General features: G+C 39.4%; 2 protein-coding genes across 2 annotated transcripts; one reads left to right on the forward strand and one right to left on the reverse strand.

Moving 5' to 3' along the window:
• The first annotated feature begins 5,265 nt into the window (after positions 1–5,265).
• On the forward strand, positions 5,266–14,712 carry zgc:195001 (uncharacterized protein LOC567531 homolog). The gene is made up of 5 exons (XM_038706513.1): positions 5,266–5,357; positions 9,766–9,792; positions 9,969–10,031; positions 11,137–11,276; positions 13,663–14,712. Exons 1-5 carry the CDS (start codon positions 5,303–5,305, stop codon positions 14,065–14,067), a joined length of 690 nt encoding a protein of 229 aa, XP_038562441.1. The 5' UTR covers positions 5,266–5,302; the 3' UTR covers positions 14,068–14,712.
• akt1s1 (AKT1 substrate 1 (proline-rich)) lies at positions 14,597–19,322 on the reverse strand. Its single transcript, XM_038706502.1, has 6 exons — positions 19,183–19,322; positions 17,867–18,641; positions 17,509–17,776; positions 17,339–17,422; positions 17,085–17,260; positions 14,597–15,864 (listed from the first exon to the last, which is right to left on the reverse strand). Exons 2-6 carry the CDS (start codon positions 18,257–18,259, stop codon positions 15,727–15,729), a joined length of 1,059 nt encoding a protein of 352 aa, XP_038562430.1. The 5' UTR covers positions 18,260–18,641; positions 19,183–19,322; the 3' UTR covers positions 14,597–15,726.
• Positions 19,323–21,898: the final 2,576 nt, after the last annotated feature.

Genomic DNA, 21,898 nt, shown 5'->3' on the forward strand with positions numbered 1-21,898 from the left:
TATAATCATGAGTCAGGGAGGAAGATCACAGATTCAAAACAACACGGCTTTAGAAATAGAAAGTCCCCAAATCCCTGTGTCAACATTGCCTATCCTCTTCCTTGTCAGTCAGTCCGGCTGTTTTTAGTCCCAGTGTACAACTGTGAGGACAATCCTCTTATTTTAGGAGGCTCAGCATTAGGCTTCAACACTTGAGTGCCCTCTGCCCCTGTTCAATCACCAGCCAGGCCTTTCTCAGAATCAAACACTTGCTCTGTGACTGTTCGTCAGTCGCCTTCTCTTGCATATTTTCCTGTACAACATGAGAAATAAGGTGATGACCATAGCTGAAAGAAACAGGAGAGATTGAATGAAGTGAGCCGACAAAAGTCATATCCATACTTACACTTAAAAACACAGTCTCGTCTATGTGTGGGATTTTACTTTCAGCATACTTACAGCAACACTAATGAATCATGGTAGACCTATCAGCACGGACTGTAAAGTATGTACTGAAGAAGATCGTTGAGATCTTGAACACCAGGAATCATATGTGTTTGCAGTTACACTGAGGCCACACATGAACATGTGTTGCTTTCTACATGTGTATAATGGATAGGAAAATGTGTTTAGGCTAAAATGAACATCCACCTATGAATATAAAAGTTGTATTCAAGTAAAATGAACCTAATGAAACTTTATAGTTTAAGAACAACTGATGATAACGATCATGTTACAGTACAATTTGTAAAAGTGGAAAGATAGGTAGAGGTAAAGACTAAACTAAAAGTTGAATAAACCAGGTTGTTGTACATTTTAATGATTAAGAATGCTGTTTGTCAGCTTTTTTAAGATGTTGTATATCATTTAGGAAGATGCATAGCACAACCAACGCTGTAGCGTCTCCATGTAGGGGTTGGTTTCTCCATACGGAGTTGGAAAACAACCCCTGCATGTAGGGGTTGGAAAACAATGTCCATGCACAGTCCACTGGAGCATTCACGTCAGCCGTCAAAATCATGATAAATCTTTTTGACATGTCTGTTCTGACAAAAGTTTGTTTATTGACTTTATTTCTGTACATTTTTGCCAGAACCAAGACTTGGAGTCATTTACACATTGATTGGAGTTTATTTGGCCGCCTGATGAACGTTCTGTAAATGTTCTGGTATGCTCCTGCCGAAGTTACTGTCTTCTGGGATGGTCACCAATGTCCGAAACCCCTCCCTTCACCTTTCTGACATCAGAACTGGGGGACTCCATCTGACAATTTCTGTAAATTTCACATCATCTTCATGCAATGATCGGCCAGCTGTGTGGAGGTTGGCAGGGTTGGAACGTTTCTCTCTAGCTCTCTTTTTCATTCTTGACAAATCTATTTCTGTCAATTTGAACAACCAAATCCAACACTATTAATGCCTTCCAGGAAAGATTGTCACGATGTGTGCGATGTAATCCCCATATTTAAATAATTATCACGTCTTGGTGACAACCCCGCCTTTCCCCCCGCCTTCAAGTCATACAACCCATCATATTTTTGAGCATATCCCCACCTCAAATCCACTGCTCAGTCTCCTATAAACTCGGTTTTAGTATCCACCAACTCTTGAGAAAGTTATCTGCCTCTTTAGTCTCTAAAGGTTCCACTTTCTTCATCAGCCTGCAGAGATGGATGCTGATTCTCGGTGGATTCACACATATTACACACATATTATTCAATGGAGCTTTAAGTCATTGGGCAAACTTAGTTTAGTCACTGTAATTAAATTTGATCATGGTTAAAATAACTTTCTACGTTGTTCATAACAGCAGCATTATTATTGGCACATGCCATTGGAAGGTTCACCAATAACCTTTTAGAGCACTCTTCTTATTGTGCCATAAAGGAATCCAAAGGGAGTCCAACCTGCTGATACAATTTTTTAAAATTTTATGTGAATTATTTTAAAAAATAACTATTGATATTGTGCTATATACGCTTCCAAACATTACAGTTGATTGGCAAGATATGCAAGAAGTGCTCATATGGTTTTGATAATATCGAGAGAGGATAATAGGTAACTAATGTAATTCCGAGAAATATTGAAGAAGAAAACATTATGGCAGAAATTGGAGGTGGGCAGGGTGAGGAGAAGAGGGGAGGCATGAAACAGGCTGCCGCCTGCATAGCAGTTACTCATAAATCTCATGGCTCTCAGTCGCTTGGAGACCACCAATGTCAGCATGACACCATGTGTTAGGCACAACATACCCCCTCTTATTTCATCTCGTGATTTAGGTGCAGTTACAAGGTTTATGTTGCACTAAAGCTGTGGGGGGCCTGTTGACTTTGGCCTGTAGTTGTCACGCTGTAAATCTGGACGCTTTAACCATGCTTGAGTTATTAAAGATAAGACATGACATAAAACTAAGCGCATAAAAAACAACGATTTGTTAAAGCAGCCTTTTTGGTTAGTGACCCCTTGCAAGAAAGCAGTGTCTGCTTGTCACAATTCAGATGAGTATTAAGCAGCACCAAAGAGACATTTCCCCTCTAAACGTCTCATTTAAATAAAAGAAACTGTTTAGAAATGAAAAAGACATTTTTGTGGCATAACATTGTTTTTTCTTCTTCCATCTCCCAGTAGCCATCTCACGACCCCTCAGATTTATCTTCTAACCCTTTGGAGGGGCCTAACCCTTAGGTTGGGAACCACTGGACTAAACTACCAAACTATAAATAAAGTAGTTAAAACTATCTCCACCTTGACCAGCTACAACCATAAAATGCTGCTCTATCACTGATCCATATCATATTTGAGTACATTTAGCTGATAATGCATTTGTAATTTTACTTAAGAAGTATTGTCTGTGCATTTTAACACATATAAATATTTTTACGTTTTACTATCTTGTACTTGTACTTTTACTGAAGTAAAGGATCGGAATTCTTCTTCCACCAATTCAGATTCCCATTAAGTAATGGTTGTTTAAGAGACTTCAGACCACATTTTTCATACAGAGAACCAGAAACATGGGCAAAAACAAGTGAGAGGCAAGTGAGAAGGAGGAAGCACCTGCCTTGTCAGTCAGAGGAGAGCCAAGGAAACTACAAGGGGAAGTCTTGACAGTCCCTCAAAAGCATCCCAGCAGGCCTTCACAGATTACAGCCTTACACTTATTGTATCCCCCACTGCCCAAACATGCTATACATTTCACCATAGCCCCATCATGTTAACATTAAGTAACATGATAGGACATTTCACAGCTAAGCTGGGTGGTAATGTACCCTGGAATAGTGACTGTACAATGTTGTGCATCGTGCCCCTAAACACACCCAAAGGTTATGGTACAATACCATTTAAGCCCACTCACTGACAGCAGTGAGCAGCAGGTGTTGAAATGTGTTTTCATGCCTCATACGGAGGTATTACAGCAGCCGGTGCTAAGCGGGTAGTTACACTTCATTAAAATTCTTCTTCTAATAGTAGTGAGACACTTTCTTGTGACAGGGAGTTATTCCCTATTAAGTTGTATCAATTAAGAAGTGCCAGTTGAGGAAACATTCCAGACACAGAGGTTCAACAAAGACAGTATGTAGAGACTAACACAAGACTTACATGCCTGAAGGAGAATACCACTTAATTTCAGCATTTCTATGATTTAAACATTGTGTGAAGTTTTTCATTTGGAGAACAGTTATTACTGTCTGTGGCTGCTGATAACAAAAGAATGAGAAAGAATCATTTTTGCCTGCCTTTTGATTTGTGATGACATCAACTTGCAGATGAGAGCTGATCCATTCAGTGGTGGAATGTAGTACATTTGCTCAAGTACTATACTTAATTAATGTTGATGTGTTCATACTTTGTGTATTTCTATGTTATTCTACTCTATTTTTTCTCCACTTCATTTTAATGAAAAATAATGTTTTGCTCCTTTACATTTATCTGATAGCTATAGTTACTAATTACTTTGCAGATTAAGATTTTATATATATACATGATCAGCATATAAATTATGATGCAGTGCTCAGTTTTTAACTACCAAACAATATTATAAAGTAGTTACAATTAGTGCTATTTCAACCATCTACAAAATTAAAATGCTGCTTACAGTAACATATATGTACTTGTAGAGTAATCCAATAATATAATGTATATATTTAATTATATAATTACAAGTATGATTATATATGATACAAGACTTTTGGAGTACTTTTACTTTTGAGTACATTTGTTGCTGTACATTTAGTTCATTTTGTTGACAATACTTTGAATGCAGGTCTTGTAACTCATAACTGTGTGTTTTATGTTGTGGTATTGCTGCTTTTACTTACATAAAAGATGTGAGTACTTCTTCCACTGCTGGATCCAAGTTACTGAGACTGACAGACAAGGAGGGCAAGTGGTAAAAATACTGAATTGATACACTGAAGTCAAAGTCCTGAAAGGATATACGTCTTTATTTTGTGCATCATGGTGTATAAAAAATCTGTTCAGCTACTGAAACTTTTAATTACTTTCCAACAAGATTAAGATTTTTTTGTAAGTGTAAATATATATATATATATGCGAGATGGAATAATGACAGACTTTAAAGTGCTTGTTATAAACAAATCTATGCTCAATTAAAAGTAGTTACTTGAGACGACTGAAAAGCAATCTCAGCAACATTTGTGCTCACACACTGGTAACAAGTTGTTATTTTCAAGCTCTGACCACATCAGCAGTTCAGTACACTTTGCCCCAAGTTCTTTGCCAGAGTGCACTTACAGCAGCTGCTGATTGATGGGATCTGGTATTGACGACAGGTCTCCAGTGAGTAGCTGGCAGCCATCTTAAATACTGACATCCCCCCAACACTACCACCCACCCACCTATAGCTTGTGTCAGAGTCAGTTAAACGTGCAGTTTTAAAATCAGTGGCCTTTCATTCTTGGTTCGGAGTTTGTCATGTACGTGTACCCGCCCTGTCAATTCAGGCACCAAAATCTCTAGAAATATTCCAGAAATCTGGTCATGTTTCCATTTGTCATAAAAACTCAAATGTGTTGATGTCACTTCATATCTGGGGTACCTCATGCACATGCTCCATCCATGTGTATGCAAATGAGCTTACTTGGGATATACTGGGTATTTGCTTGTCTCCATCTATCTGATCCCCAGAAAGGATCACAAGTTTCATGTGACAGGACCAACCCTTTGGGTAACCGTTACGTCCAGCCAAAACGTATGCACAATCCCTCCTCCCCGCGGCGTTTCCACCCTCCCCACTCATTTGGAAGTCAATAAGAGCACCCCTCTGGAGATGGACAGGCACTATCACAAGAGCTCCACGTTTGATGCCAAACAGCACCGTGAGCACCAAGGGAATCATGCCTGTGCCCAAGAAAGCAGGTAAGAAACCATCCTCACCTGGATTTCTGTGGGGACATGCCATGTGTCATGAGAGCATCACCTCATTTATCATTTCAACTATTTTACAATTAGAGTTTGTTACTACATCACAGAAAGTACAGGTAGGTTGTACTTACATTTCTAAGGTAAAACATGTTATACCTTGTTATAATTTAAATGTAAATATTAAATAAATTTAAATTTAAAAATGTTTTCTGTAATTCTGTGATTTGGCAATTAGGTGAAATTAGTGACATTTTCTGCTCTAGATTCCACGTGGGCTTTAAGCTCATGGTTCAGTTTCTGATTTAAGTCACCTTTTTCTTCTTTATTTTCATTCTTTGGTTAAGTGTCCAAATTTTATATTAAGATCACATCAATAAGCATGCAATAAAGAGCGCAGAGATATATCATGCTGTATTATTTCAGCCATTTATATTTTATTCAAAGTGTGTCACCGCTTGAGTAGGTTAACTTTATTAATTGCTTGTCACAGTGTTTTATTACCAATTTATCATGTGTTTATTTTATGTTGTTAAGTTACCTCACGCTGAGTCAGTTTTGAGCCAAACATCCAATGATCCTCTCATTGGATTCTGCCAGTTTTCTCCAGCCCATTAATCATGTCAACAAAGTATATGAAAGAGCCTCTCCCCTGGCGGTTACGGTTTCTTCTCCACTTGTGCCGTCGCTTACTGAATTCCCTTCAATGTCAAAGCCTCGTCTGCAATTTCAGAGCTCATATTTCTGTCTGTCTTTTTGGTTCCTCTCCCTCCAATGTGACGCACCTGTCTCAGGTTGCTCGCATTGCTTCATCCTCTTTCTGTCCCTACTATAGGTAGTTGCTTCATATGAAGATCTATTGTCGTGCTTCTTTTGGATATTTCTTATCCTTGCTCAGTGTTTCCCATTCCATTGCTTCCATAACTCACACACCCATATACCCCCCCTTCCCAACTCCCAGAACAAATGTCACTAATCCCTCCTCTGGCAGCCACAGTAATGAAGTGTGAAATGCTGCACAGTAATTCAAGTCCCAAAATGTAAAAGCCCATCTCGGTTTTATAAACGGCTGTCTGATTCTGCCATTATGTAACATACGGCACCCCGGCCTGTGCACTTTAACTTCTCCATAAGGAATTACTACTATCAAATGTTTACTTTGTCGCCATAACAGAAAGATAGTCTAATAAACTAATGTGATTAGCTAATGTTGGTTGCATGAAATACACTAAACACGATTGAATAAAGTAATTCTGTGCAGGAGCCCACAGGGGAATTCACATTTTATAGATCTGTCCCTTTTCTTTTTGTACGAGGCTTTTCCTTTGAATCTTTCCTATTCCCAGAATCATTCTTCCTTCACCCATCTGCCCCTCCATGTATTTTATTTCCTTCCTCACGTGTACTCATCATTTGCAGGACTTCTAGCCAGGAAAACTTGACAGGAACCAGAGGGATGAGCCTGGGCCCACGCCACCTCATCTCTCTGCTCATCTCACCCTCCTCCTTATCTCACTTCATCTTCTGATCTTGCTGTCTCAGTGGGATGTTTTGAACCCGATCTGCACAGATAATGTAGCTATATCCCACTGAGAGGGGAATCTGAGCGGGGGAAAGAGTCCACCATGCGACCGTCCAGAACAAACAGCACTCATGAAATATTGAGAGATCCAACATTGACCTGTTGGCAGGGTCCTGCTGAGCTGTCCTCTCCTTTAAACATGTGCTCAGAGGACGAAACTCATGTTTGTATCTTGACGCTGGCATAGATGCTCACCAAAATCTACCTCACTGAAGGTCTTTCCTCCTTTTGAAGTTATTCACAAATCCAGTTCAGTTGACAGTTTTTGCTCAAACTCCAACTACTTCATCCAGATATCCGTCCATTATTCCTGACTTGATTTTACAAGGCATATGGATTATGATCCCTCTGCCCTTAAATATTTTTATACCTCACACCTCACTCTTGCATCCCACCCTGTCTCCTCAATGTCTCTATTGCTGTGATGTCAAGTCATCAATCTTTCTGAGTATCTGTTTATCTCTGCGGGGCTTTCCTGTTGATCCCGCTGAGCGTGGATAGGCATCCGCATGGGTTTAACCTCCACAGCGCAGTAGGGGAGCTGGCGTATCTCCAATCACCCACCTCACTAACTGCCAGCCTGATATCTCATTCCAAGGTTAACCGAGGTGTTCGCTTCATTCAGACAGAACCCAGAAACATTTTATAGATTTTACTTTATTTACAGTGTAGCATTTCTCCGAATGTCTGTCTTCTAACCTATGCTCAGTAATTCCTCTTAAAGCCTTGATGAACCCAGTGCTATTCCACAAGGCTTTTCTTTCATCGTGTCCCTGTCTCACTGGCTGTGTTCCTTTATGGACGCGATGAGGGGAAGAAAGACAAACGAAGTGATCTGTCACCAGAGTCTTTCTGCTTCACCAATTTCCAATGACAACTACGTGACCTTCACTCTATCACTCTCTGTCCTGCCAAATCTCTCCTCCTGTCCTCATGTGCAGCTCTGTCCAGCTGTTGTTCAGTATTATGTACATGGATGAACAATGTATGCAGACTTTCTTTTGAAGTCATGCGTGGCACGGCAGCAGGCTTGCTGCTGGAGTCAGTAAGGACAAGTGGACAACGTCCAAACTGAAATCTGGTCTGTAATTGGACCCTAAGCCTCAGTAAGGTCCAATTAATATTTCTGCATGCCCAGCAAATTATCAAATGTTCTGGTCTTAGTGGCTTCAGTCAGGTAATTGTATTCGACATAATGGTCTCCTGCATAACAGTAATACTGTATATATTCAGATTTTTAATTACAGCACACTGTATTTTAGACTTTAAAGGAGGAGCCGTGGATCTATGCCTTAAAAGCCAACAGTTTTAAAGTTGGCCTTCTCATCTTCTGGAAACCCTACAACCCTTCTCATCGCATTAGCCACACTAAAAAGATCCGCAGGCCAGCACGATTCAGGGAAAGCAAATACACCCCCTCAATCACATCTGATGTTTGCAGATGTTTTACCATTTGTCCTCCTGGTTGTTCCACTGCTGGCGTTCTCCCCAGCTGAGGGTCATGCAGGCTTCAGAGGTTATGTTTCCTCAGACTCAGACATGTGCAGGGAACGACCATCCATTTGAAAGAGCTGACTCTCCTCTTCAAATGGGCACCAGCACTGCTGTGATCACAGACACGTCACATTCAAAAGAGGCATTCACTGGGGTTATTCAGTGCATTTAGATTCATGTTAATAAGTTAACAACCACATAAAGGCTATGCTTCACATATTTCACCAGAACCCTAAAGATCTTCTCTGTTCATTTTGGATTTAGTTTGTCATCAAACAATATACACACAACACACAAAACAAAACAGACAAATTTAATACAACATGTGTAATATCAACATAATGTAGATATATCCATATGCTGATATGATCTTAGGGTTAAATAAGCACTCAATTTAATTAACATATATCTTCAGTGAACGTTGGAATAAGCTGATACAGAATATTTGTGTGATATTCTCAAACTATTTTTCAAATTTGGGGAAAACTGGTGGTTGAGGTTAAGTACACACAAATATGTCTAGATAGCGTGTTTTCAGGCCCACTAATGTTTAATACACAGCCATCAGCTATATGAAAATCACAGTTAGGAGCACCCTTATATGGAATCAGGAGAATTGAAGCTGTTCTGTCTAATTTTGGCAATAGCAAAGGACACACAAATCAAGCTAATGTGATGATGTAACAGTCTGATAGCTGAGTAAGAATGATGAGTTAGTTTCTGTCAATCTGAGAAACAGTAACCCGAGTGTGGACGGCTTGCGCAGAGGGGTGCCGGGTGACCAGACTGGATCACATTTTTCTCTGAATGTCAGAAGACACAGTGACTAACAAACTGGAGGAGGAACAAACGAACAGAGATTATGCACCAGCCCACAACATGACAAACATGCCCCCGGCGGTGTTAAGTAACAGCATCATACAGAAAGTTTATTCTTAGAATGAGACTCCGGCTGTCAGTGGCCCCGCTGTCCTTAACAAATTCAAGCTCTGTCCTCCGGATTCCTTGTGTGGAAACCTAAACTTTGGCTGGCATGAGGAAACTTCACAAATCAGTGCTGAGCCGACATAGCACACATAGTCCTCTGTGATCTACTGTATGTTGAAAAGCAGTGGATGATATACTGAAGATAAAAGCCAGCCTGACAGAAGCAATGATGAAGGGAGAGGCTACAGGGTAAGAAGAGAAGGTTTAGAGTAGCTGGCCGGGGTTTACTTGCAGGTGGCACCCTGAATAGTGTTGGGCATTTCAATTTTTTTATATATATATAAGCCACAAACTGTGGTAGATCGATCCAGTGAGTTGACCCTCTGTCATTTTCTATTCCAGGAAGAAAAAACAGCAGTGCTGCTGAAGGTAAAGATCAACATGGTGTATTGCTATTAGGAAGTCTTTGTAAATCACCATAGGATAATGAGAACCATTCATTCAATTAAATAGGCAGTGTCATGTAAATTTGATTATGATGATTTGATCAACTTTAATGCATTTCCTTCTAATTCTCTTGTTATCGCTCCTGTCTGTCACCACAGAAAAGCTGCCACAATATGAACCAAATATTCCTGAACCAACCACCAGGGCTGACTTCATGAAATGTAAGACTTTGTAAGGTGTTGTTTAATTGTTTAGGAAATATATATAAATGTCCTATGTAATAGAAGAATAAACCAGCTTTGACTCCATCCATTGACCAAATAATGCCACACAATATTAATTCAAGCTATTAATGGAAACTAGTGCACTAAAGTATGGAGTCTTTATTGTCCCTAGATAAACGTCATACATTAATTAAGTGATAATGAAATAAAATACAGTAAAACTATTTAGAAAGTAAACATTTGAAGTTAGGTTTAAGGCCACACTAAGATGTAATATCACTTTAAATACAAATCTAAACATAATTCATCACTTTAAGAGAGAATAATGAGATTAAATAATTTATTTACACATTTAATTAACTTTTTACTAAAAAAATGTACTGGTATATCACTTTTGTTCTAGTTAAATGTAAATACATATAATGTTCAATATATCTATTCATCAACCCATAAAGTTAACCTAGTAAATGACTCTAATAATTAGATGTCACACTAGTGTTCAGAAATGTGTTTTGGACAAAAGATGTTCAGCTGAATAGTGTTTAAATGCTTTTCTTTTTATAATAAATGAAACAAGGCAGAATAAAATAGCCTGCATGATTGTTAGCACAGTAAGTGCAAATCAGCAAGTCAACGACCGTTTGAGTTGACATGAAGACTGTGTTGTATTTCTCATTTGTAAGTGCAGATATTTGTGCCTTTGACTAATAAAGCTTATATTTCAATTAAAGATTCAGCTGTCTGTCACATTATATCCTGACTGAGCAAAAGTCACCAACACCACCAATTAATCTGTCTTCACTTAAAAACAAGATATTCAACTTAAAATGATCAAATATAAATTCAGATTGACTAATTACAGCTTTCACAGCTTCCCGCTAACCAGTGGGACTTATTCAGACTAGCCTTAAATTGTCATGTAAACTGAAACTGAATATTTTCTTTATTCCTTTTTACTTCACTATTTCCATCCTATCGCTGCCTTTTCAGATCTATAGATATTTGTCTGCCTCTTCTTCCCATCCTTATGTAAACTGCTTCTGCCTCGTCACCTTCCCGTCAGCCACTTTCGGCTTGTATTTTTCCGTCTCCGTTCTCTCAGATTGGATCCCCCTCTCTCTGGATGATAAGACTGCACAGAAACTGTTGTGGATTTCAGAGGGCGGGTCCAAGGTGGCCCGTACGTCAGATGCAGTGTGCCCATACCCCAACAGGCCTGAGAGATATGAACACTCACCACAGGTAGGCCTTGCTGTGGTCATGGGAAATAGAGTTCACAGTTATCACACCTAGTGTTGTTGTCATTGGTCTTAATCAATGAAATAAAGTTACCTTTATTGTACTGGTTTATTTTTGGTCACACTGTCCAATGACAACCAAGCCAACACTTGTGAATCATTTGGTATCATCTCATCTTACTAAAAGATTTTAGTGAGAATTCTTTTCATTTACATTTAGATTCAGCTAAAGACAATGGTCTCTCTTTGCTGTAATTTATAATTGTATGTATTACACCACACTGGCAGCTATTCAGGCATGATTAACTGCTAGCTCAATCTCCTTCAGTGGTGGAAGAAGTACCTTTACATCCATGTCTGAGCCTGCCGGTGGCAAAAATACGCATTCATTTTAACGGGGGAAATTGCCCCGAGGGAATACATTGCAACCACTGCAGCAGCTGTGGCTGCCAGCTGAAGCCATCTACTGCACATTCTAAAACATTTGTACCTACAAGTCATTTCAACACCAAAATACATGAAAATAGGGCCCAGGTTTAAAAAATACTGAAATTATCCCTTAATTTTTTTGTAAACTATTGTAAAATGTTACCTGTTTGAATTTTATTATATATTGAATAATTATCGAGGAAATGTCCTCAATGGCTGTTTTTTATAAGGGGTCAAAAGTCAAAAAGTTTGGGAACCTATGGCTTTATCTTTTACCAATCATGTGTTCTTTATTTAAAACTAAATATCAATTTACATTTTAGGTATTAAGTAGCCTTAAATGGAAATACTCAAGTAATGCATCATCAATTGTACTTAATTACAGCACTTAAATAGGTGTATTATGTTACTTTCCACCACTGGTCTCTATTCATAAATACTTGTTTCCTGCAGTTATTTGAGAATACATTTTCACATCACATTGCAGTACAGTCTTGTTTTATCTGATGAATGGTCTAAAAGCCAAATATATTCAGTTTACTAACAAATGTAACAAGGAAATATAGCCGCAAGCAGCAACGATCGGGTTCCAAGCAAGTTGTAAAGAAACGCCACATTTGACATTTTCAGAGGAGAAGACGACAGCATCACCTTGAGATCAGAGAGTGTCATTATATGTACCTTATATTTTGTTTCCAAGATTTAAAGTTTGAGCTGCACAAACTATTTTTAGCAGAGAAAAAAAGAAGAAACTGCGAGGGATCCAAGTAAAATAAAGACCTTAGACTCACTATGATCTGAACCTGATTGTTAACAATCTAAAAACCCTTTGAAATACTTGATATTGGCCATCTAGATTAAGCCTGTGTTGATTTTGGTAGCGTTTGAAGAAAGACTTGTGGAGATATAGATGTTAATTGATTTAGCATATTCTGAAAAACAGAGTGACTGACTTCTGAATTGATCGTTGGTTGCAGTGAGGCAAACGGCAAAATTTAAGCTCTCTAGGACGTATGGCTGATTTTTTGAAGTTAGGAATGAGAAATGTCTAGAAATTTACATTTCTTTTAAAAAGCCATGCCCACTTTGAGCAATCATTGCTAAATTTTATGCATTAACTGAGTAGCGGCCCAAGATCGTACAAACCGAATTTTGTATGAATCCATGCAGCAAATTAAGAGGTATAAACTTTTTGCAAATGTAGCGCCCCCTAGTGGAAGAATATCCCATGACTGCTCAGCAAAGCTCAGTGCAAGTATCTGAACAGACGCATCAAGTTTGGTTACAATACGGGCATTTATGTAAAATTGTACGTAAATACACAAAAGTAAAAATTTATGAGAAAAAACAGATTGACGTATCAAAATTATTTTGATAACTTTTGATCAGCGACGTCTGTAGATGATCTTGCCAAAGTTTCAGATCGATTGGCGAAACCATCTGGGACTAGTTTGCCAAAATAGGTTTTAGAGAAAAGTGATAAAAAGTCATATAATTTGACAATTTAGAGCAGAAGACCATAGGAGCAAAGATGCAGATGAATCCAGAGATTGAAATAATGAAAGAAGTTTGACTTTAAACGAAGCCGTTTAACAAATAATTGCAAAAATGTAAAGTTGATTTTTATAGCGCCACCATGAGGTCTATGAGTGCCATTTTTTTTAGCCTGAGTAGTGGGTGAAATTTGCAACCCACATGCCAATTTTGGTGAGTTTTCGTCCAGCAGTTTTTGCTGCCCAAACACTTTTAACGGAGAAAAAGAAGAAAGAAAGAAAGAACAATCAGAACAAAACCAATAGATAATAATAAAAATAAAAAACACTCAAAATTTATCAAATTTGGCATTTTTGCTTGAACTTTAAGTCGATCAAATAATCTATAAATCGACAAGAGACTCGTTTTTTGTAACTTTGAACTGTAGCTTAACTCATTTGCTGCTTTGACCCTCCTCCCTTCTTAAGGTGCTGTGTAAAGAGAGTCTTCTGGGCTATCGAGGGTACTGGGAGGTGGACTACGATGGCTGGGTAGTCATAGGGGTGGTCTGTGAGAGTGCACCCCGGAAGGGCCAGGATGGACCATGCGGCATCGGAGAGAACGCCAGCTCCTGGGGCGCCGGCTGGTCTGGTTCCTGCTACCAAGTCTGGACCAACAGCGAGAACACGGACATCGAGCTCCCCCATAGCTCCACCATTGGCATCTACGTTGACCAGCCCGCCGGCATCATCAAGTTCCTCTTGGTGGAGGGAGAGGGCGAGAAGGAGGTGCGGCTGATTCACAAGTTCAAAGTCAGCATCCAGGAGCAGGTTTTCCCCGGGTTCTGGGTTGGCACAAATTCGTTCTGCCTTATTCGGAAAAAGGATCAGTGACACAGCTGAGGGTTTAGCACGCGGGGGAGTCAAATAATAAAAATTTAAGACGGCGTCAGGAGGCATATGGAAAGCTTGTGATGTTTAGGGAACAAGTGTTGTAGTTGTAAAGCACGTTGTGACATCTTTGTAGATTGTGTTTGCTTTCTCTGGTGCATGAAGAAAGCCTCTTGATTTGATGTCATATCCACAGATGCCAAATTATTTTATTTACTATTGTGTATCTATTTATGTATTTTATTTAACATTGAGTTTTAGGCAAGGTCTTGTATGTTTTTGTAACATGCAGGAACTTTGTAGGGTGTTTGCTTAACTCTTGAACCTTTTTAAGTGCTAAATGTAGTCAATAAAATTAACTATTGTTTAATAACACTGACATGAGACAGCATTATTTGTGTGCGATACTGCATTTCAGGGTTGAGAAGAAATCAGATATTAATTTTCTTCACTTGTATAGTGGAGTGCTAAGGCCCTCTTGAGGCCGTTCATAATATTGCATCCACACACACATAAAAAGAATCTGTTTTTCTTGGTGTTGCTCCTTTATTTGAAACGTAGAAGTACTTAACAGAACATTACACATTTATTTGTGTTTTTTTAAATCTTTCTCTCTCTGTCTCTCTCGCTCAAAAAAAAAAAAAAAAACCCACAAAACAACTCACCATCCCGTAAGTATTGATTTACAATCATCATCAGTCATTCATTGGCAAAAGTAAAAGTACAAATAGGCATGTAATGAGGAGGTGCTGGTGTCCTCTGCTCACATTTTGAAAAGCTTTGTGGTAAGTCAACCATTTCTCTGATTGTTGTCTGGGGGGGATCACTGGCTCTTGTGCTTCATGCTAAGACTGACAGCAGGGCCATGTTGGTAGGCGTATTCTTTAAACTGCAGAAAGTTTTCCTTTTCTTCTTTGCTTCCAGTCTTTATGCTAAGCTAAGCTAACCGTCTCCCAGCTGTAGCTCCAAACTTTACAAAGAGACACAAGAGATGTTGGCGTTTTTCTCATGTAACTCTCGCAAAGAAATGTGAAACTACTCCTTTAAGCTAATTTCATATCATGTTTCAGAAGAGAGTGTCTGAACTGCTGCACTTCGTCATATATCTTTTACGGTAACATAGCACTGTAACGCTAATGCAGTCTGCTAGAGCATTAGCATGGCAGCACTGGAGCCAACGGTCAACTGGGTAGAGATGGCTGTTCCCCGAGTTCTCCTCACTTCACAGGTAATTTTATGAAAGGAAACATCCCAAAACCTGAATCAGCACAATAAGTTTGGAACAATTAACAATTGGCTATGTCGTTACACCACTATACACCCTGTTTTAGTGTCTTTGTTGGTCAGTGCACTGGGTCACAACACACATCTTGAGGTCCTAATGTAGTGTTGTAGGATGTGTAGTTGGGGGTGGGGTATAGTGTTGAAAATGTTATTAGTGTTCATAACAACATTTCTTTTTGTCAGTTACTCCTCGAAGCATGTGCTGTTAATTTTGGTTAGTGAGCAATAAATGGGAGGTACTAGCGTTTACACCGTTTCACATACATGTATGTCACATCTGCCAGCCAATCCAGGTCCCTCCCGTCATGACTTTTCTTCATCTCGCTGATTCTCTCCCTCTATCTCCTTTCTCTTTCTCTCCACTCGTCTCGCTCTCTCTCAATGCTTGAGGGAGAAATCCCCTGTGTTGAGACGGGGCCGAGGCAGGGCCCCAAACATTTCTGTCCCGTCAGTGGCTCCAGGTGCCAGCAGGGCCTTCATACTGGCAGCGATGTGCTCCAGGTCAGCGCAGCCCACCTGAAAGGCAAACACACAGGGACTGTATGTTGACACGGCACAGGAGGGAATACACGACAGCTGGCAGGGTTTCCATCCAAGCAGCTTTATATATGAGGTGGTTGAAAGGAGAAACTCTGGGCAGAAATACAACATAACATAATCTCTTTTTATGCTAAAGTCTAGTACATTGTTTTTCTTCCATTCCCCAGAAAATGGTGTTTGACATTCTCAAATGTTACTTGTTACAATATTTGCCCAGCACAATCTTACACAAATGTCACACGCACTTTTACGGTCATATGAACTGATGGAGCCACTGTGGCCATTAGCTGGTGTATCAGAATACTGAGAAATGAATAGTTTCTTTGTTTCAGCCTTCAGACAGTATGAAATATGTCAGGATCAACTGACACCAAAAAACATAAACACTAAAAGCAACAGCTCGTTTAAATATCTATTCTTTCATTGTATCTTTATTTATTTCTTCTAACTGTCAGGATCTCTGCTGTTAAATTTACATCTGGCTGATGAAAACTGGTTATATATTCTTAAGTTAATGAGTATACTTGATGGAATGACATTTAGCTACTCTTATCATGAGGGCGACACATTTCAATTGTTTTTAAATACATTTTTTATTAGACCAAATCTACTGCATGTTTCTATATTTTGTATATGTATGTAGAAAAAATGTATTATGTAGCTGACACCTATCGCGTAACCTGTTTTTTGATTCATTCTTATTTCAGTACGTAAGTTAGTTACACAGCACACATTATTGAATGACTACTAACCAAGCAGTAGCCTTGAGCAGTGCTCATATTGGTGTACCAGGGGCCTGTGTCATGAAGCATGTTCAACTTAGTCTAGCCTTTTAAACACGCTGAGCATCTTCTAAATGTTAAGTCAATGGTGAGACAATAAAAAGATGAATCCCAATGGATAATCAATTTATTTTCTATGGTGAAATGACACGTGAACATGAAGTGCGTTACACTTAAACAGTTCAAAGTAAAGCTGTCCGTTTCTGCTGCGAGGGCTGCGGGGAATAGCACAAATAATATTTGGGAAAAAGCCTAAAGAAACAAAATCTGATCTGCCTCTGTTTAAAGTAAACCAGCTCTGTGCTTTCAGAAAATTTGAGTTAAGATCAAGATAGCTGGCTTAACCACTAATCTCGCTGTGTGATACAAGCCAAAAGACATTTTAATCTCTGCGTGCAAACCAGCAGTTCTCACCCGTTCTCCACTGTTGCCGTCTCCTTGACCACCCCTGCTTCCTCTGCAGCCCCACACAGGCACAGATACCGGCAGCGAGCGGGCCAAAGCCATGGGGTGGGCGTGACGGGCCGAGAACGCAGCCTGACCCACAGCCATGCCGCGTGACGGCGGAGGAGCGTCCTCACTCAAAGAGCCTATTACAGGTAGAAAACTGTAACTAATGTACATCTGTGCACATGTGACTACTTCCAGTCAGCATACCAAACTCTTACCATCAGTGCTCTCCTCCTCCCCGTCGGACTCAAAGAACGGCTCGCAGTCACGAGACAGAGAGTCTTCATCCATGGAGAAGACACCTGAAGCCCAGTGACAATAAATCCTCAGAATCGAAGCATTTAAAAGATAGAGATTAACTGATCAGATTAACTGAGTCACTCCTCACCAGCACTTTCATTCCCATAGGGTCTCCTCTCATCCATTTCCTCCTCCTCTTCCTCATCCTCACACTCTTCTTCCAAGTCCACAATCCCAGACCTCTGTCTCTCCCGCTCGGCCTCCTGCACACTCTTCTCCCGCTCCCTCTCTCCGTTACCGTTCTGCCCGTCACCCTGCCCAGTCATGGCTCCTGAGCTGTAGATTGACGGGTAGCTTTGGGAATACAGTCTGCCATTGGGACTGACACCGCCCACCACGCCGTCGCCTGTAAAGCTCTGGAACAACAACAAAAAGTACCATATAATGGATGTGAACATTTTGAATGAGTATCAGAGTGCTTTATGCAACACATGCAGGCCACTCACCCCCTTGTGTCCGGGGTCCGAGGTCAGGTCCACCACCAGTTTGGTTCCTCCCTCTCGCCCTGACTGGCGTGTGTGCTTTTGGGCTGTTAGCATGGTCGTGGAGTGCAGCACACCAATGTCGTCCATGTAGCGGCGAGCAGACTCTGCCAGAAACCCTTGACCCCATACATTATAGGAGAAATCACACTCATTAGGAAAGGCACTGCTGCTCTCCCGTTTCCTCCTCCCATCTCCGTCTCCAGCCGACGACCGGAACTTCTTACAAGCTGTAAGTATGGCCAGATCAAAGCCAGACTTTTGGCAGTAAGTTTCCGCAGCAGAAAGCAGCGCCAGCCAGCTCTCTTTGTGGTTGTCTGGGATCTCGGGCTCAGATGACTGGGTGATGGAGGCCATAATGGTGCTAAGTACTGTTTACAGCTTTCTTAGATGGACTTACTGATGAGATAACTGAGTACTGCTGATAAATGATGAAGAGTTCAGACTAATTAAAAGCTTGGTTAATGGTTGATTTTGGGAGCAGAAGAACTTAATACAGTATTGACAGGTAACTTTGGTAGCTGGGGTGTACCTGAATTTTCTCAAAAATGCAGAAAAATCACTTTATTAATGTTTCTTACGTCCTGCTGGTGTACGATTAGTTTTTGCACTGGTGAAGATGGGGAAAATATAATCAGGTAGAGAGGCACTGGGTGACTTTATATGATATGAAGGGCGGTGTCCTTGAACACTGGAGAGCCAGGGGAGAGAAGAGTTGTTGCCAAGTTGCTGGTGATACCTGGAAAAAAGTATTACATTTATTAAAAAGATAACAAAAACTTTATTAGCTGAAAACTGGCAAGACATGTCACTCACTGTAAATGTTTGCTTCTTTCCTGTCTAGAGAAAGATTTTTGAATTGAACGTGATTGCACATTTAAGTACGTGCAGATAAACAAATAAAAATAACCTGTTCAAACTAATCTGTCCTCTGATTGTCGCAGCCCTGAACACCTCCCTGTGCTGCTGGACCTATGCTAACCACTGTAGCTACTGTAACGTTAGCTCCTGTAGCTTTGTTATAACCCTGCTCTCTATTGGCCCCTTTTACTGCCATCTTTGCAATCCTTTCTTTCTCGTTTTAAAAACTGCATGCTACGGGCTATTCTACTGTCCTACTGTTGCTGTCGCTGCAGCAGCAGCTGTTGTTGTTGATCTTGTTTATGTGTTGTGTGCAACCTCCTCATGATGGACCCACATATCACCTCCATTTTTCTGGCTTTAGCATGCCCGAGACCCGCGGGTATAAATCAATTAAACGAGGGAAGCGGTTCACCTACCTGTTCAGTTTCTTTCTGCCACGTTTCCAGGTGTTTATCAATCCTAAATTTACTTCTTTTTTCTCATGTATTCTGCCTTCTCCAACGGTTTCTCTCCCCTAGCTAGGCTCTACATCAGCAGCAAGCTAGCAAGGACTAATAAGGGCTTTTCCGGTTAAGAATGTCAAAATAAAGGCCGTGTTTTGTCTTGCACAGGCACGAGGGCGTAGATGTACAGGAATGTGTGGTAATTCATTATAAATTAAGCGTTGTTTTGTGTCCGAAATGACATTCAATCAAATGTGATTTGTTCTCCTCTCAGGTGGCACTGACAAAACATAGCGTAATATACAATAGGTCTGTTATTTATATAATATTATGGAGTATTCACCCGGAACACAATCTGTGTATAGAAATTCCTATTTAGCTCCTAACTTCCTAGAACCGATATCCGTGTTTATGTGACAATCAAGCCGCAAGGAATCGTAATCTGCACTGAATTTCTCATGTGACAAAATTATTTTAATTTGAAGGATAATGACGTGACCCTCATCCGGTTATATTTTAGTGCACGCTGGCTAACTTGACGCAGCTCTGGCGTCACCTGTTTACTGACTTCCAATCGAACGCACGTTATATACGTGACCAAGCTCGTGGTGGGGGCTCGTGCTCGCCTTGGTCTCGTGCACAACCCACCTACCCCTCCTCACCTTCAGCCCAAGTCACTTTGTTTTTCAAAACAAAACAAAACCTAAACACTGCAGCTGTCAGATATATAAAGTGGGAAGAAATATGGAAGTATGAAAAATAGTATTCAGAGTCGTGTTAGTTAGTACTAATGTTATTAGGATTTATGTGAATCATGTACACTTTTTTATCAAATAAAACATTTAAGTTATTCAAATAAACATCGCTGCAATAACTACTGCAAGATGCAAGATTGTTTTATTTTTAAAGTTTTTGTAAAACTCTACAAACTGTAAGGAAAACATTCATTACAATTATAAAACCTCCATAATGTAGAATAAACTGACTAAATAAGAGACATAAAACATTTACATGGAGACAATAAAATGTGGTATATTAAAAATACATTAACACAGATTAAGCAGAGTAAATCATAAAATAATCATTAAAAGAAATAGAAAAAACATTCAGATTGACAAAGAGATCCAGCACATTTTGTTGGTTAGATTGTTTTGTAACAGTTTATAGAGATCTTTGGCATGTTTACATCTCCTTCATTACAGGGACTTACGAGTTGAATTTCATTTTAGTAGCACGTAAATGTGGCCGATGTGTTGAATTTGGTCAAAATGAGCAAAACATCAAACAAGTACTGTACCAATTTGAGGTACTTTTACTTTATTTGAGTATTTTCTTTTTATATAGGAAGATATTGTACTTTATATTTCACTACATTTATCTGAAAGCTTCAATTAGTAGTTACACACAAAACACTTCATATGTTGGGTAGCTTAATTTATAATAAAACTGATGTTATTATAAATTATACTACCCAACATTTTAGTACAGCTGACATAATTATTAGATTGACATTGAAATTAACTGGCAACAACTTCGATAGTTTAACACATTTTTCATGTAAAAACAATTCATGGTTCACCCTCACAAATGTGAAGATTTGCTACTTTTCTTTTTTACTTGGATTAATGGAGAAAATAACCAGCAGATTATTCCATAATGAAAATAATTAGTTGAGGCTCTGAATTTGTCCACCACTGCAATGGGTCCACTTTTGTACCATAATACCATTATCATCTAAAGCAGGCATTGCTGTGGTTTTATTATTATTATTATTAATCTGGAAGTGTAGAAATCATTGTTTTGTTATGACTGCTTAGTAAAAGTACTAGCACCTGCTATAAAATATATATTAGTGGATTAGTGATGCATTAATGTGTACCTCACTTTAATTCTGCAGCTGGTAACAGTGCGGCTGGTTTATATTATTTTAGTGTGGTGTAGCTTAAATTGTAATAATACACCATAATGCATTAGTTGATTATATTTTGTATTATTAAAATCTGATTATCTAAATCTGCAAAGTAATTAAAGCTTTAATGTTGTGCAATAAAAAGTATAATAGTTGTAAAATATAGTGGAGTAGAGTAGAAGTAGAAACCAGAGGTCTACATACCATGTTGTGAAGTATCGCAAGTGTTTACTGCTGTCTAATGGTCACAATAATTAACTAAATTACTATTAAAACTAACGTCAAAAGTCAAGTTAAACATCATAGCAAATAGCGTGTGTCCATTTCCGGTCAATACTTTCTAAATAAATGCAAGTGGCGTAAACATAGACTGTATAAAGCAAACAAAATCTACCAGAAACGAACATAACGACATACATTTGTCTGTCGTTTATTATCATAATACGGGCTTTCATGGTTTTGATTGGCCCTCCTCCCTGTCGTGATGTCACTTTGGGGGGCGTGTTCCATTTGTAAGCAGGAAGTATGACGTAACGTTTATTTTGGAAAAACGAAGACGAGACAGAGGTGACGGAAGAATGGAGCAAAACGCGGAGGATTACAAGGTATTCACAGGTTTTTATACAATATTTTAATGTCCGTTTTTAAAATTGTGAATGATGACAATTTCCCTCCTGTCGACTGTGACATTTTGAGTGAAAGTACTCAGTGTTAGCGGATGTTAACACGTCAAGCTAGCTATCGGCTCTCAATAAAACGTTTGATAAAATACAGCTGCAA

This window comes from Micropterus salmoides, unplaced genomic scaffold (assembly GCF_014851395.1).
Source record: "Micropterus salmoides isolate LMB-PRFRI ecotype aquatic unplaced genomic scaffold, ASM1485139v1 Ms_hic_scaffold_10, whole genome shotgun sequence".
NCBI lineage: Eukaryota > Metazoa > Chordata > Actinopteri > Centrarchiformes > Centrarchidae > Micropterus > Micropterus salmoides.

Coding starts and splice junctions, on each gene's coding strand:
- zgc:195001 (XM_038706513.1), top strand. CDS start 5,303: ATGCCAAACAGCACCGTGAGCACCAAGGGAATCATGCCTGTGCCCAAG. Junction 5,358..9,765: donor GCCTGTGCCCAAGAAAGCAG/GTAAGAAACCAT, acceptor TTTCTATTCCAG/GAAGAAAAAACAGCAGTGCT. Junction 10,032..11,136: donor CAGGGCTGACTTCATGAAAT/GTAAGACTTTGT, acceptor CCGTTCTCTCAG/ATTGGATCCCCCTCTCTCTG.
- akt1s1 (XM_038706502.1), bottom strand. CDS start 18,259: ATGGCCTCCATCACCCAGTCATCTGAGCCCGAGATCCCAGACAACCAC. Junction 17,423..17,508: donor CTATGGGAATGAAAGTGCTG/GTGAGGAGTGAC, acceptor ACTGGGCTTCAG/GTGTCTTCTCCATGGATGAA. Junction 17,261..17,338: donor GGAGGAGGAGAGCACTGATG/GTAAGAGTTTGG, acceptor TACCTGTAATAG/GCTCTTTGAGTGAGGACGCT.